Source organism: Glycine max, chromosome 9 (assembly GCF_000004515.6).
Source record: "Glycine max cultivar Williams 82 chromosome 9, Glycine_max_v4.0, whole genome shotgun sequence".
NCBI classification, from domain to species: domain Eukaryota; kingdom Viridiplantae; phylum Streptophyta; class Magnoliopsida; order Fabales; family Fabaceae; genus Glycine; species Glycine max.
The window spans coordinates 47,135,702-47,149,676 of record NC_038245.2 but is presented as its reverse complement, the minus strand read 5'-3'; the positions used below and the strand labels follow the sequence as shown (position 1 = coordinate 47,149,676).

Sequence of the window (13,975 nt, the reverse complement as noted above, 5' to 3'; positions counted from 1 at the left end):
TAAATGATACCGGAGGCAAAATTTCATTATTTACAAAGTAAATTATGTTAAGGAACTAAATGTAAGGAAGGAAAAAAAATTAAAGGAAGATTGGTCAAATAAAAAAAATTCAAGAATTAAAAACAAAAATTGTAAAAAACATAGGAATAAAATAGATAGTAAACCTTTTTTAAACAAATTGCTAAAAAGATGGGATATTCATAAAATAATTTATACATTAATTTTTGTGTTTATTTTTCTTTATCATACATATTGTCTATTACATTTGAAATTTCTCCTTCTCCCTTCTCTTTTTTTAAGAAAAAAAAAATCGTTGTATAAATTATTGTATGAATAACATGACTTATATGTTTTTTCGCATATTTTGAAATAAAAAGTGTAATACAATTTTAATGGCGGCGCTCTGTCCCCTTCACGGGAAAAAATAGTGAGTCTAAATATAAATTTAAATAAATTTTAAAAGAAAATATTTATGAACCAAATGATTAAATATAAATGATTAATATGTTAAAATTAAAATTAAATCATTCAGTTGTCATTCAAGTTCAATCCTTAATAAAAAAAATTATCAAATTTTACTTACTTTTTAATCAAACTCCAAATTAATCAAAACCTCATTTTCTGTTAACCAGGATCAAGAAAAAAGAATATTTATTAACGGAATCCTCAATAAATAGTCCATCAGTAATAGGGGAATTAGTAAGGTTCATAGGAATCTCAACAACTCAAGTCTTCTAAATTGCAATCACTATGTAAAGGGCGTTTGATGTCATCTATAATTAAGCGTGCTTGGACATAATTAAAATATTTAAACGAGTGATCTTTAAAAAGTTCTGGTGTCGAGTCTTTTTTAATATATAATATAATTTTATTTTTTTTAAAAGAATGTCCGGAATCGCAATGATATTGTCTATGGACCAAAGTCCCGTCTAAATGCTGATAATAAAAATAGAAGACCCAAATAAAGATACAACTTTGGAAGATCTGCTCAAACAAATTTTATTGGCCCCATGTAGCAATAATTAATAATTAATATATTCAGAGAAATTGTACACCTCTAAATATTCAGAGAACTATGCTTTCAGGAAATCGGTAGACATGTGTATATACTTCATCAAAATTTCAGCACCTTGAGACATTAGTATCAAACAAGTGATTTCGTGAAGGCAAGCAACCATTCAGCCAGGCTATACAATTTGTAGGGAGAAATGTTTTCAAAATTCAAATTCATGTTTAAGCAAATGTGATGGTTCAATTTGAATATGATATATTGAAAATAGGATTCTGTTCAAAATGTTCCTAAGCATTTACCACTGCTAAAACTACAAGGCAGGAGCTTAGAATAACAAAAGAAAAGTTGTGCCAAATATCAACCAAGCATCATCATACTAGGCACCAGTTATAGATGTTCACCCAGCAGAACTCAAGCCAAATGACTTGACAATTGTGCTCACTCTTTCTGCAAAAGTTCTGGAGGTTATCTTTTTGCCTGGTACATGGAATGGGTTTGAAACGGCATCTACATATGCAGAATGGAACCTCCTGAAAAACTGTACAGTAGCACAATCCACCAGAAGTCAGCAAGGAGAAAATAACAAACAAATAGTTATAATACCATACTTCACAGGAGGTCATATCTCTAAAGTGAAGTGACAAAATGAAAAGAATAGTAGATAAAACGTGTACTCGTATCTCCAATAAATCTTACCCATCAGAATGTAGTTAACAACAAAATGCACATGAAATAAAACTGTGATATTGAAGATTGTAAAATTTTAAGCAACTTATGGAAGGATTTCATATAGGGGCTCTTAAATGTATACCACTAAAGTTAGAAACAAAAGCAAGTATTTCATCAAAGGAGAAAATGATTACAGGGAATCAGAACAATATCACATTCCTAAGTGAAACATTTGGCAACAATTAAAAACAAATAGTTAAAGATTTTTAATTTTTATAAAACAAAAATATTACTGAAGCAAAAGGATACCTTAGAGAACAAAGTAAAGCAGCAATGCAATGCAAAACCATCAACAAAAGAGCATCAAAGGGAAGCCATAAAAATGTGGAGAGCATCAAAGGGAAGCTGTAAAAATGACCCAATAACAAAACATGCTAGTCTCTCTCCTAAAAATGCTGAATCATTTTTATATGATATATGACAGCCTTGCTCTTATAACTGAAATTAAATTCAATCACATAATAAGTTAACACAGGACCATGACTACAGAGAATATTTTGCTATAGATCTTTTTGTCTACCACTACTTTGAAGAGGTAGCTGTGCAGAGGAATAGTGAAAGAAGAAAAACAAAAGGAAAAGGATAGAGCAGTGATACCATCCTATTGTTCCTTTCCTCTACTCTCTCCCAGCCCTCCTTTTATATTCTATCTGATTCCCTCCCTTGCCTTCCTAATCCTACCCACATGCCAAGGGTTCAGGTGGTTACAATTCAGATACCTAAGATACTCTCTCCTTGCATTTTACCCTCATCACCAGTACAGACTACTAATCTCCTGCTACCTGTTCAATTTTTCATAAAATCCTCTTTTAGTAACTGCCAAACAAAAACAGATTCTACACATAATACATACAATGGCAATAGCTACTATACATTTTAAACATCACGTTGTCATGCACAGCTCATGCTTAAAAAAGCATCAGCATTTCCTTTCTGAGGATAGGTGCTCCAATCCATAAAAAAAAATTGGAATCGGTAGTTAAATTATATGGTTAGGTGCTCCAATCCAATATCTTACGACCACAATCTAGGGATCAAAGTAGCATTAGTACCATTGTTAAAAGAATTACCTCACGAATTATTTACTTGCACCCAGGAAGACAAAGGAACTGGTCTAAGGAAAAAAGCATAGTTCTAGAAAATTTTGCAATGAATGAAAGAAGACAATCAATTACTATCCATACTCACATTCCTTACATCCGCATCTTTAACATCCAGATCCGTGGTCACCAAGATAAATTTCACCTTCGTATTAGTCAGATATCCATATCTGCAAATCACATCACATTATGAAAAAAAAAGCGTATCCAAAAACATGTCATCGTTGGATTAAAGATAATCAAACAAAACTTCTCTAACAGATAACAAATGAAACTCACACTTTGTAGTTTTCAATAGGATAAAGCAGTCCCAAAAACGTCTCATTAAGCATCGGTCCAGACTTTTTAGGATTGTTCACTGCCAAGCAAACACATTACATCACATTCAGATTATTCAGAGTTCCCCTAAAATTGAAATCTTTAACAGAAATTTTCTCCAAACTTAAGGATCTCAAAGTCACAACCATTGCATCAAATACATAACATTGCAGATAAATAAATCAAATTCAAAATCACAACAAACAAAAACCTAGGGTTCCAAAACGAGAACGATTGCATAGTAAACGCAAACTCACCTCGCTCGTCGACCACATCGAGCGAGCAATGGACGATGTGGTGGAGCTTAAGAGCATCGTCGGCCTCCGTGAAGCTCTGAATGTACAGCGGATTGTTCTGCACGAATTCAGAGGAAACCGGAAAATGAGTTTAGATCGGAGATAGAAAACCGGCGATTTTCGCCTGACGTTGAAATCGGGAGCGGGAAGTGAAGGAGACTCACCTGGTGACCGACGACGGCGACGCAGACGATCATCTTGTTCTCCGGCGGTGTGCCGACACCGATCAGGGTCTAGCTCGGTTTCGCAGCACCCGCACCCACCGAATCGATGGAGTGAATGGAAAGGCTCGTAAGAGGAGGAAGCAACCCGCCGCAGAAGGAAGTGTTCTGGTGTGCATGGGTCTACTGGAATTAAATTTAGAACGCATTATGTAACTCTCCTTACTCCTCACATTAGCATTATTTATTCCTTTTAAAAAAAAAACTTATCATTATTTACTCTTTTTTTTCCTTTTAACTTTCACTTTTTTATATAATTAAAAATTTAGATGAGTTGAGTTTCAGCTCAATAAACATATATACTTACATATACATATTATCCACACTAACAAGATTTTCATATCATAGTGAAATAGACTAATCTTTGTTAATTTTTTTTACTTGTTTTTCTTTTATGAGTTTTATCTATATATCTCGATATATTTTTGGTTTTTTTTTTTTTTTTTACTTTTCTTTGTTTTTTATATTTAAAATACTTGTATAGGTATGGATCAGATATGAGGCAAATTTTCAACAAATGGGGTGGGTTAAACAGACTTATTATGAGTGAGTGTTCATTCCATTATCATTCATGAATTTACCATGCAAAGTTTTTTATTAGACAAAAAGTGTAAAAGATATTTACACTCGAGTGTATATGTTATTTATTGATAAAAAATCAATGTGATATTTTAAAATAAAATAATTTTATATGAATTGAATATGTAGATATTTTTATTATGTTCGGTGAAATTAGCTAAAAACTAAAAACTGATAGTTTAAAGTTAAAAAAATTAATTTATTAAACTATGAATATTCAGTAAAACTATCTATTAAAGTAGATGAAAAATATAAAATAACAAAAACATATATATTTATATTCTACTATTTTATGTTACATTTTTTCATGTTAAATATTATACTATTAATTTTATATTATTTCTTAAAATATTTTTAATCAAGATTAAAATAATATAAGAAAATACACTTAAGTAGACACCATACTTTTAATATGTTAATTAGTGTAATAATTAAAATAAATCATCTAATATAAAATTATTAAAAAATAATAGACAAAATATAGTGTTACATAACGATGGTTTGTTACAAAAATAAGGTTTGTTACGGTAATCAGGCGTCCTAGATAAAGATGGTTGTAAGGAAATCTTACATTACCCACAACATTGACAACAAGTCATCAGGAAAACACAATCAAATAAAAAGGTCAACTCAAACTTGTCCCGAATGATTTAACTGGTGGTTGTCCTGAGTAGCAAAGTCATTTTTTCCTCAAAAGGATGACTCCTAATTTCACATGTTACTATGTAGACATTAAAAATAAAATTCTTCCCAGGGCAGATAAACAATAGGTACGTAGTGATGAGATGAAGCTGATTCAACTTGAAGGTGGAAAGAATGGCATACTTCAGTCCTTTCAAAACAGTTCAAAGATGTCCAAAGGTAGTTTTTCCTGTGCCAACATATTTTATGAAACCAATAACCCAGTGACCCTGATCATCTCAAATAACAAAACGCCACTATACCTAAGTCTTCTGCTGAACAAGGAACAACTGCAACACAAATATTAACCTTCAAATAACCTTGAGAAAGTTTCCAAGAAGCAAGGATCATCTAAGGGATTAACAAAGTACGTTTGTCACCGGCACAATTTAATGTAATCCAATTCCAATCATCTCAGGGCCATACTGAAACTCTGCTGCATTCACTCAACGGTTGGATAGATCTGTTAGGCAGTTTATGGCCACATCAAGTATAGTTCTAGTCAAGCACAGGTAATTATGCAATCTATCAGACTTCATTATTTCAATATAAAGGGCATAAGGTGAGTTAGTTAGATATCCCTCGATCTCTCCAACTCCATTATACTAAGAATGCAAGAACCACTCATTTTTTATTCATAGAAGAATTTGGACCAGCGCATTCCAAAACAAAGCAAGGTAGGAAACAACCTGATAGCTGGGATTAAGAATAATCAACATAGAATGATAGAATGCAACAAATAAAACTCAAATTACATTACTTTGGGGGTCAACCACGTAGTAATCAAATCATCTATCCTATCTCCCTGACTTAAATCATGTCCACTAAACCATCAAACCATCAAGTATCAATTAACTCCGTGTCAGATAAACTTCTCAATTAGTGCTTATAGGAGGAAAAAAATAAAAAAACTAAACTGAATTAAAATTCTTCTTCCCATAAGTTAAAATTAGCTTATAAAAATTCTCTCATTTAGTTTCTATAAAAAGTTAATTTTAACTTATGCATAAGCTCATTTTCTTCATTTTATCTTCTTGTTGTCTTTAATAAGTGTTTATTGAGAAGTTTATCGAAACAGAACCCATAGGAAAAAACAAACACAGCATATCCCACATTTTTGGAATCAGAACTCAGCATGTAAGTCTACCAAATATCCATCTCTGATTGCAAATAAACCTATGAAGCCTACACACTAAAACTTGTCAAGTCAAAAAGCAAATCCATCAATTGAAACTTTTGCTCTTATTCCAAATTTATGCCTAAACCATGACCCTAAAAATGAACAAGACACAAAGTTAGTTGCATGCCTCATCCTTCTAATTGTAGCAAAACTTAAAAACCCAACAATGCAACCAATTAAAATTCTAATTCAGTAATTCTCACCGAACCAACAAGAAATGAAGCTAAGCAGAAAAACCAGTTCTTCACAAATTAAAAACCCTGTTGTTATTCCACTTCGAGGTCTCACAAAACCCAATAAATCTAGGAAGCCCATAAACTAAAGCAAGTTAAAAAGCAAATCCATTAATTGAAACTTCATTCCAATTTTATGTCTAAAGTAAAGCATGACCCTAAAAATGAACAAGACACAAGTTAGTTACATGCCCCATCCTTCTAATTGTTGCAAAACATAAAAACCCAACATTGTAACCAATTAAAATTCTAATTCTCCCCGAATAACAAGAAATGAGGCCAAGCATATACCATGACCTTTATTAAGCAGAAAAACCAGTTCTTCACAAAACAAAAACCCTCTTGTAATTCCACTTCCATGCTCACAAAACCCAACAATGCAACAAGGTATATAAATATAATCTCACGATTCTCCTCACCGAATCCAATTCATAAGCCGGTCTTGATGATCTTCCTCCTCGCAAGGAACCTGGCGATGGGAGGAGTGAGGGCGACGGTGATGGGAACGCGCACGGGGAACAGCGCCTTGTTGCAGAGGATCGCCAGCGTGAAGGCGCCGCCGGCCGAGGCGGCGAGCTGAGCCGTCCGGTTCTTGGGCGGCGCAGCGACGTCGTCGGAGGGGTTAGGGTTAGGGTTTTGTTCCTCGGAAACGGTGCCCATGTGGAGCTTCTCGAGGATGGCTTCCACGTCGACGTTGTTTCTGATGGCGACATATAGACCCGTGATGGAAACGGTGGAGACGCTCAAGTGAACCCCGAGTGCGACTTTTCCGTATTTCTTCATCAGCTCGCGGAATCGACCAGCCATTGTTTGTGTCTGTGTTTTTGTTTCTTTGAATTGTTAGCACGTTGTGCTGCCGAGGTTGGTGCTGTGTTGTGTTTCTTGTTTTGTGTGCGTAAGAATATGAGTGAGAAGAAGGGTTTTCTTTTTTTGCCGAAAGAGGATTGCGACGGTTATTGAAGAAGGCGGCGGCGGCTGTCTCGCTGAGGGGCTTAGGGTTCTAATTTTAGCCCAAGCAAGCCATACAATACTATGCCGTTTTCAACAATCTTTTTTTTTTCTTTTTTTTTTTTATCGTACTGCGATGTAGAGATTGGAATATAAATTGTCGGAGATGTTACTTGTTGGACTAAAGTAAATTCATCTTAACATTTTTTAAATGAAAAAACTATCTAAATATTCATTATTTCTTTTTAATTTTTCTTTTATATATATTCCTAAGCTAAATACTCCATTTCTTTCTATTTATTAGATTTCGATCTAGTCATCTAATTCATTCAAATTAACAAAAAGATTAATTTAGTTTATAACAATAAATTTATCTTAAATTTATAACTGGTTTACAAAATTATCATAATTAATAATATTTTTCTTTCTCTTTTAATTATTTAATATATTTTCTCTCTTTTTTTAATTAAAAGTATTTTAATTTAAAAATAATTAAGGTAAAACACATTATAAATGGTGTCTTATAAAAAAGAAAAATAAGAGTTGAAAGTAAGGAAGTTGGCTGTTGAATGGGGTGTGATGGAAACTGTAGAAGGGAGAAGGGGTTGGGGTGCCAACTGTCAACTGTGAGAGCAAAATGTGAGGGGAAGGGGTAATTTTGTGGCTTCACATTTTTTTGGAAAAATCTAGCAAAAAGATAGGTGAGATCTCTGTTACTTTGCTTTCAAGGCCCAAATTGTGTTGATGAGGTCGAAAATTGTGTATCCAATGTTTCAAATTCCCGGTTTCTTACATTGACCCAGTGAAATATGAATGTAGTAGTACTTTTCTCCCTGATTCAATTTCCAAGCTGAAACATGGTCTATATATAAAAAGGCACCCAATTAATTAATCCGCTTATGCAAGTTTTGATCAAAAAAATAAAAATGTCTCCTATGAACTTTGGCTAAGATACTTTGAATATGATGAAGAAAGGGACACCCCAAGTGACACAAGACACATTCTTCTGATAATCTGAATCACTCACTCACAAGTTCCCTTTCCATTTCGAGATATTTGTTGCCACTGTTTCCATGGCTGTGACTTTTTATCAATATATTTTTGCTGTCTCCCCAGATTTCGCTATGTCCTTATCACTCCTACGGGACCTTTTGTTTTTAGACTTCTGCTTCTTATCTTCAACTTGTTCTTGAGGAAATGTGTTCAGAATCAGAATCTACTACCTTAGTCAGACTCAGTTCATGCTTGATCTTGTTTCTTCAACTCTACCCATCACTTGATTGATTTTATAATTATTTTTTGTTTTGGATCGACGAAATACCTCGTCTTAGACTTATTAGTTTTTGAAAATATTAGCTAGCTCTGTGATTACTTTAGAGAGAATTACTTCTGAATTAATACGAAATATTATAACTATGTTTCATTAACATTGGACATGAACTTCATCAGAGGGGATAACTGGATTTTGACCGACTTTTTTTAATTGTTTCGTTGATTGAATATTTTTTTTTTTTGACATCTTGGATCTTTTATTTTATCTAAGATTTGGAAAGATTTGTGCTCCAAACCTTGAACCAATATTATCAATTGTTTGATAATAAACCATCTTGTATTGATTGAAGGAGTTAATTTATGATTTTGTTGCTAATATTGTTGCAGGCCCAGTGAGCAATCATCTGTCAGAAGTTGATATCTAGTTTATAAGCATTTTCTTTCTAATTGCAGTGTAAATTATTTTATGAAACCATTTGCCCAGGAAAATGTACTCCCTTTCAGCTTTGAATTTTAGTGAATTTTTGATTTAATGAATGAGTAGACAAGGAATAAGATCCATAATTAGGTTAATGTATATATATATATATATATATTTTTTTTTTTCAGCATATATTCTTCAACAATATTTACCTGAGAAGTTATATTCCCTAGTTGCTTCTTATTGAAGCATTTCTATCCATCAGAAACTACAAGGGCCGGGACAAACACCAAAAAGAGCAACAAGGGCCAGCATATATTCTTCAGCAGTATTTACCTGGAATATAAACATTATTTTTTCTTTTTCTGGAATATATGTTAATTTTTCAAAGGTAAGAGAGTCACTTCACATTGGTTTACTGTTGCTGATTTGATGCTACGAATTAGTATATCTGTTAGAATTGTATGCCTTGACAAAGCATGTAAAACATAAAGAATATTTACCAAGCCTTATCTATTTATTCTTTCAAAATGCCCAATATGTGGAATAAATTTGAACCATATATAACCAAGGGGAAGAAAGATAGCTGGGCTGGGTAGCAAAAAGGAAACCGATGCTTTTAATTTCCCAAGTGATGTATCTTTATACTTGAAACATGTGAAGCAAAAGAAGATAATGTATTCTAGTCTTAAAATGAAAACACTAGGAATAGCTTGGAATGACTGTGTTTGATGCTGTGTAGGAGGCAGAAATAAGAGAGTCAAACCAGTATGCACTAGACCAAAGTGAATTACTGCAAGCTCAATCAGTCAATCCCATTCATTATCCTTCTATTGGTGTGGGACACAATAGTAAAAGAAAGCAGCTGGTAAGAAAAAGATATAATGCGTTTTTTTTTTCAAGTAGAAAATGATAAACCTTATTTTCTTTCCTTTCATACAACTTACTAGTAGTGTTTAATAGCTTCTTTGGTTATATTTTCAGATATTTACCTGAGCATCTGATTTTTTTTTTGTACAGTTTGAAATTTATCTGAAATGTGCATGAGATATTAAATGCCTGTTTTAACAAACTCAAATAATGACCTTGGAGGAATTTCATGATGATTTGATATGCACCATAATTTAAACACGATACTAGAAGTATGAAAGATAGATGATTGCATAGTGTTAGTACTTGTTTGATTTATAATATGATGAACATGTCTCAAACTGATCAGGTGGAGCTCTGTGGCTTTGTTTTAAATGATACAGTTGCTAATTGCTTGATATGAAATCTAGTATTTTGTTTCTCTTTGGGATGCCCTTGAGTGATTTTATGTTCGACCTATAAAATGTCCTCGCCCAGGTGTTGGGAGGAGGAGGATAGGATTTTCACTTATTTCAATCAAATAGATTATTAGCAGGTGAATGTTAAGCAAAATAGGATAAATATAAACATGTAGGGCCTGAGTCGGTTTTTGCTATTGATAGTTAATTGGTGGGAATAGAGAGTGTGAGACTACATATATATAATTCTCTTTGAAGCTTTGTAGCTATTTCTACAATCACTTTGATTTAGAACCGGCCTAAGAGAAAATTTTAATACAATTATTTTTCTTAAAAGTTGTGACAAAATGTCCTGGTATAAGTGATAAAGCTATCATGCTTTCTTGCATGAAACTCTTGTTTGCTCTAGCAATTCAAGCTTTGAAATGTGCTAATAAACATCTAAGTTCACTCTTGTTCACCCACCACAACTCAATTCTTTAATGAAGAACTTGAATTCACTGCTGCTTATTGTTTCTTTTTTGTTCTTATGGTTTCCAAAGAGTAAAGTAAATTAACTAAATCAATTTCTAGTTTAGATTTTAGAAGAAGAAATTATAGTTCTTATATCATTAATTAATAGAAACCACAAAGGATGATATAAATAGGTAGAGTTAGCTGGAGTTTCTCTAATTTGATTGCAATTCAAACTATTAGATAAAAAAAAGTGAGAGAAACAATGACTATTGAAGTTATGAATACCTTTTTTCCTCTTTGATATCTTTATTAACTGTCATAAATCATTGGGGTTTTCATGAATGTTAGTTCTTCAACTCTATCAATTTTTTTCTATACTACATTATTTTGGGATTCCCATAACTAAAAGTACTAGATTTTTTTATTTTGTATTTTGTGGTAGTGGTGATTGAAATTTCTTGTAATTTCTATCAAAAAAATTTGACATACATTTTAATATCTTGTTACTTCTTTGGTTTGGGTCCAAATGTTGTATTTTATTACATGCATTACATTTTCTACTTCACTCTTATCTTTTTTTATATATTTTTTTTCTGATAAAAGAAATAATAATCACTTTTCTCTGTCTGTTTTGATCGATTTTGTTCATAAAAAATACTACATGTATTATAATAATAAGCTACACTGTAAAAAAGTAATGAAAATATTGTTGTTAGTCTTTCGCTTGTTTATTATTTGATTTTTTTTCCTACTTGGTGGATTAACTAATGTGTTTTTCCAAACAAATTAGTTACTGATACAGGTTAACACATGTTAGAATATTTACATTTATATTAGAATATCAGCATTGATGTTAAATATTAATAATATATAAAACTAATTTGATTGTAGCAACTTGTCACACCAACTGTGATCTTCTTAATTTGTTTGATGACTGAAATTGAAAATATTGCATTTCAATTGAAAAATTGTCGGTTATTACCAGTAGGTTGACTGAAATATAAGAACGCGTGCTACTCTGTAGTTCATGTGGGGAAAGTTGTTTAAAGAGCTGAACACTAATTCATCCATCAAAATTTAAGCATTAACAGATTAGTTTTTTTAATAATTAAAATCACACATGTGAACACCATATGTTTTAATTTTTCACACCTTTCCGCTATTTTTTCACCTAGTTTTTTTTATATTGTTTTTAACAAAAATACCCTTGAGGAAATGCTTCATCCTATACTATACAAAATGAAAATGTATTTTACCCAATAAGGATAACTCAATTAATAACATACGAGAGAACAATTTGTGGGGAAAAAAAACCTAATCTTAATTCTCGCATACTAAACTTTTAAAAGAAAAATTTAAATGTGACTAAATGTAATTTCGATTGTTAATAAAAAAATATTATTTTCATTTGAGTTATAGTGAAAAGGTAGGGGGTGTGATATAAGTTATAACACAAGGACAACAAATTTGCGTTGTGTATATGCATGCAAGTTGAATGAGTGGACAATTATCTAGAGTGATCTCTGGGCAATCTATTATATATCGGCATCGATTATGATACATATATTAACGGATTAAATAATTCTAGACTAGTTTAAGATTTTATAAATATAATTTATATAATAATATTTTTTATCTAACAAGATATTTGAGATAAAATTATTCAATTTATTAATAATGTAAATTTTTAGCATAACTTGTAACAATATAATTTGATCCCTCAATTGATAAGGGATTAAAAAAATGAAAACTAATTTGACATTACGAAACCGAAGTCACTTTTCACCCATTTAATTCCATGATATTATTTTATTATTAGTTATACGGCTCAATGATGAAATTACTAATAAATTATATTTTTTTAGAATTAATTTGATATTAAATTATAAAATTTAAGAATTAATTTATCATTAAATTATATATAGGATTAATTCATTACACTTTTACATATTTTTTAATTTTTTCATCTTTCAAAATTAATTTGTACTTTGAAAGACGTATTTGAGTATTTATCCTCAAATTTAACTTTCTATGATTTATTATTCCACCACTTGAAAGTTCAAACTCGTGAAAATTAAGCAAGGATTTCCCGAATATTCCTTTCTACCAAAACAAATTACCCTAAATTTACGCTCGCATTCTATCAATTTTCGCAAACAATTAATTCGACCATGAAACTTATCAAGGGACATTAGTTAATCATCTTCATGACCTCGTACATACTTTGAAGACAACATATCTTTGCAATTATATCAATTTATTCTATTGAAAATTGAGAGATATGTTACCAAATAATTAATTATACATTTTAACTTCTTAATTTATTAATTCGTTGTACTGATTTTATCCTGTACATTGCAACCTCTTGAATGTAATAATTACTCAACATATATGATTGTGTTCTTTAATTTATAGCTTGCAGATCCAGCAAGTACCAACTATTCTGGAAGGAGGTAAGAAACTGACAAGTGTGATAAGATGCACTTTAATTAATTTGGATCGGAGGGGTAGGCGGAACTACGAAACATAACCTATAGGTTTAGATTAGAAGGAAGAGGATAGAACATGTGACTTCTATTGATCATTTATGTTAATTATCTCAAATAAATTACTATTTTAACAGAAAACCAAACATTATAAAAGATTGTGTTACCAACTAGAGTTAGTTCAACGGGTAGTGAAGTACTATAGTTGCAAGATTCCTTTGAGGTAACAATTTGGATAATTTTGTCCCTAATTATTTTCAAATATGAAATTCATTTTTTATATATACTTTTAAAAGAATGTCCAAATGTAAATATGTATTCAAATTAATTTAAATACACATTCATACTTGTTTGGGCACTCGTTACAAAACGAAAAACTAGATCAATTTTTCTATAAAAAAAAAAGATGTAAAAGTCATATTTACCAATTTCTTATTAAACAATCATGTCCCGTACGTAAGATCAATTAAACACGCTATAAAAACACATTAAAATAAATTCTTCTGAATTCTAAACCAAACAAGTACTTTATCATCTTCTAAACCTAATTGAACCATATTTGATATTTCATATCATGTGTTAGTTTTTTAAAGAAAATAGTTTAACACTTCTAAAGTATAGACCCCTTTTTAGTATATTTCTAAAGTAGTGTAAATAATGCGAAACTTTATCCGCAATGATCTCATTAGCAATTTTTCGTGAAATTTCTTCAAAGAGTTTTTTACTATCTTTTTTGTTTCTTCAAATATATGGTCGCATCATTAGTGGTGGAGAA

The 13,975-nt window shown here is 31.4% G+C and overlaps 2 protein-coding genes across 7 annotated transcripts; both read right to left on the bottom strand.

Moving 5' to 3' along the window:
* Window positions 1-1,244: 1,244 nt before the first annotated feature.
* On the bottom strand, window positions 1,245-3,834 carry LOC100527601 (trafficking protein particle complex subunit 2-like protein). The gene is made up of 5 exons (XM_003534436.5): window positions 3,620-3,834; window positions 3,417-3,513; window positions 3,121-3,199; window positions 2,930-3,011; window positions 1,245-1,550 (listed from the first exon to the last, which is right to left on the bottom strand). Exons 1-5 carry the CDS (start codon window positions 3,650-3,652, stop codon window positions 1,410-1,412), a joined length of 432 nt encoding a protein of 143 aa, XP_003534484.1. The 5' UTR covers window positions 3,653-3,834; the 3' UTR covers window positions 1,245-1,409.
* Window positions 3,835-4,853: 1,019 nt separating this feature from the next.
* Window positions 4,854-7,429, bottom strand: LOC100813004 (uncharacterized protein C106.07c). 6 transcript variants are annotated; one of them, XR_416132.4, is made up of 3 exons: window positions 6,769-7,429; window positions 5,308-5,399; window positions 4,854-5,226 (listed from the first exon to the last, which is right to left on the bottom strand). XR_416132.4 is itself a non-coding variant. In XM_006587722.4 (2 exons), the coding sequence occupies exon 1, from the start codon at window positions 7,154-7,156 to the stop codon at window positions 6,779-6,781; it is 378 nt and encodes a 125-aa protein (XP_006587785.1). In that variant the 5' UTR covers window positions 7,157-7,429; the 3' UTR covers window positions 4,854-5,434; window positions 6,769-6,778. The 6 variants fall into 6 exon arrangements, 4 of the variants coding, with proteins under 4 accessions (XP_006587785.1, XP_006587784.1, XP_040861087.1 ...); XR_005886428.1 differs by having other exon boundaries at window positions 5,308-5,372; XM_006587722.4 differs by having other exon boundaries at window positions 4,854-5,434.
* Between the last annotated feature and the right edge of the window lie 6,546 nt (window positions 7,430-13,975).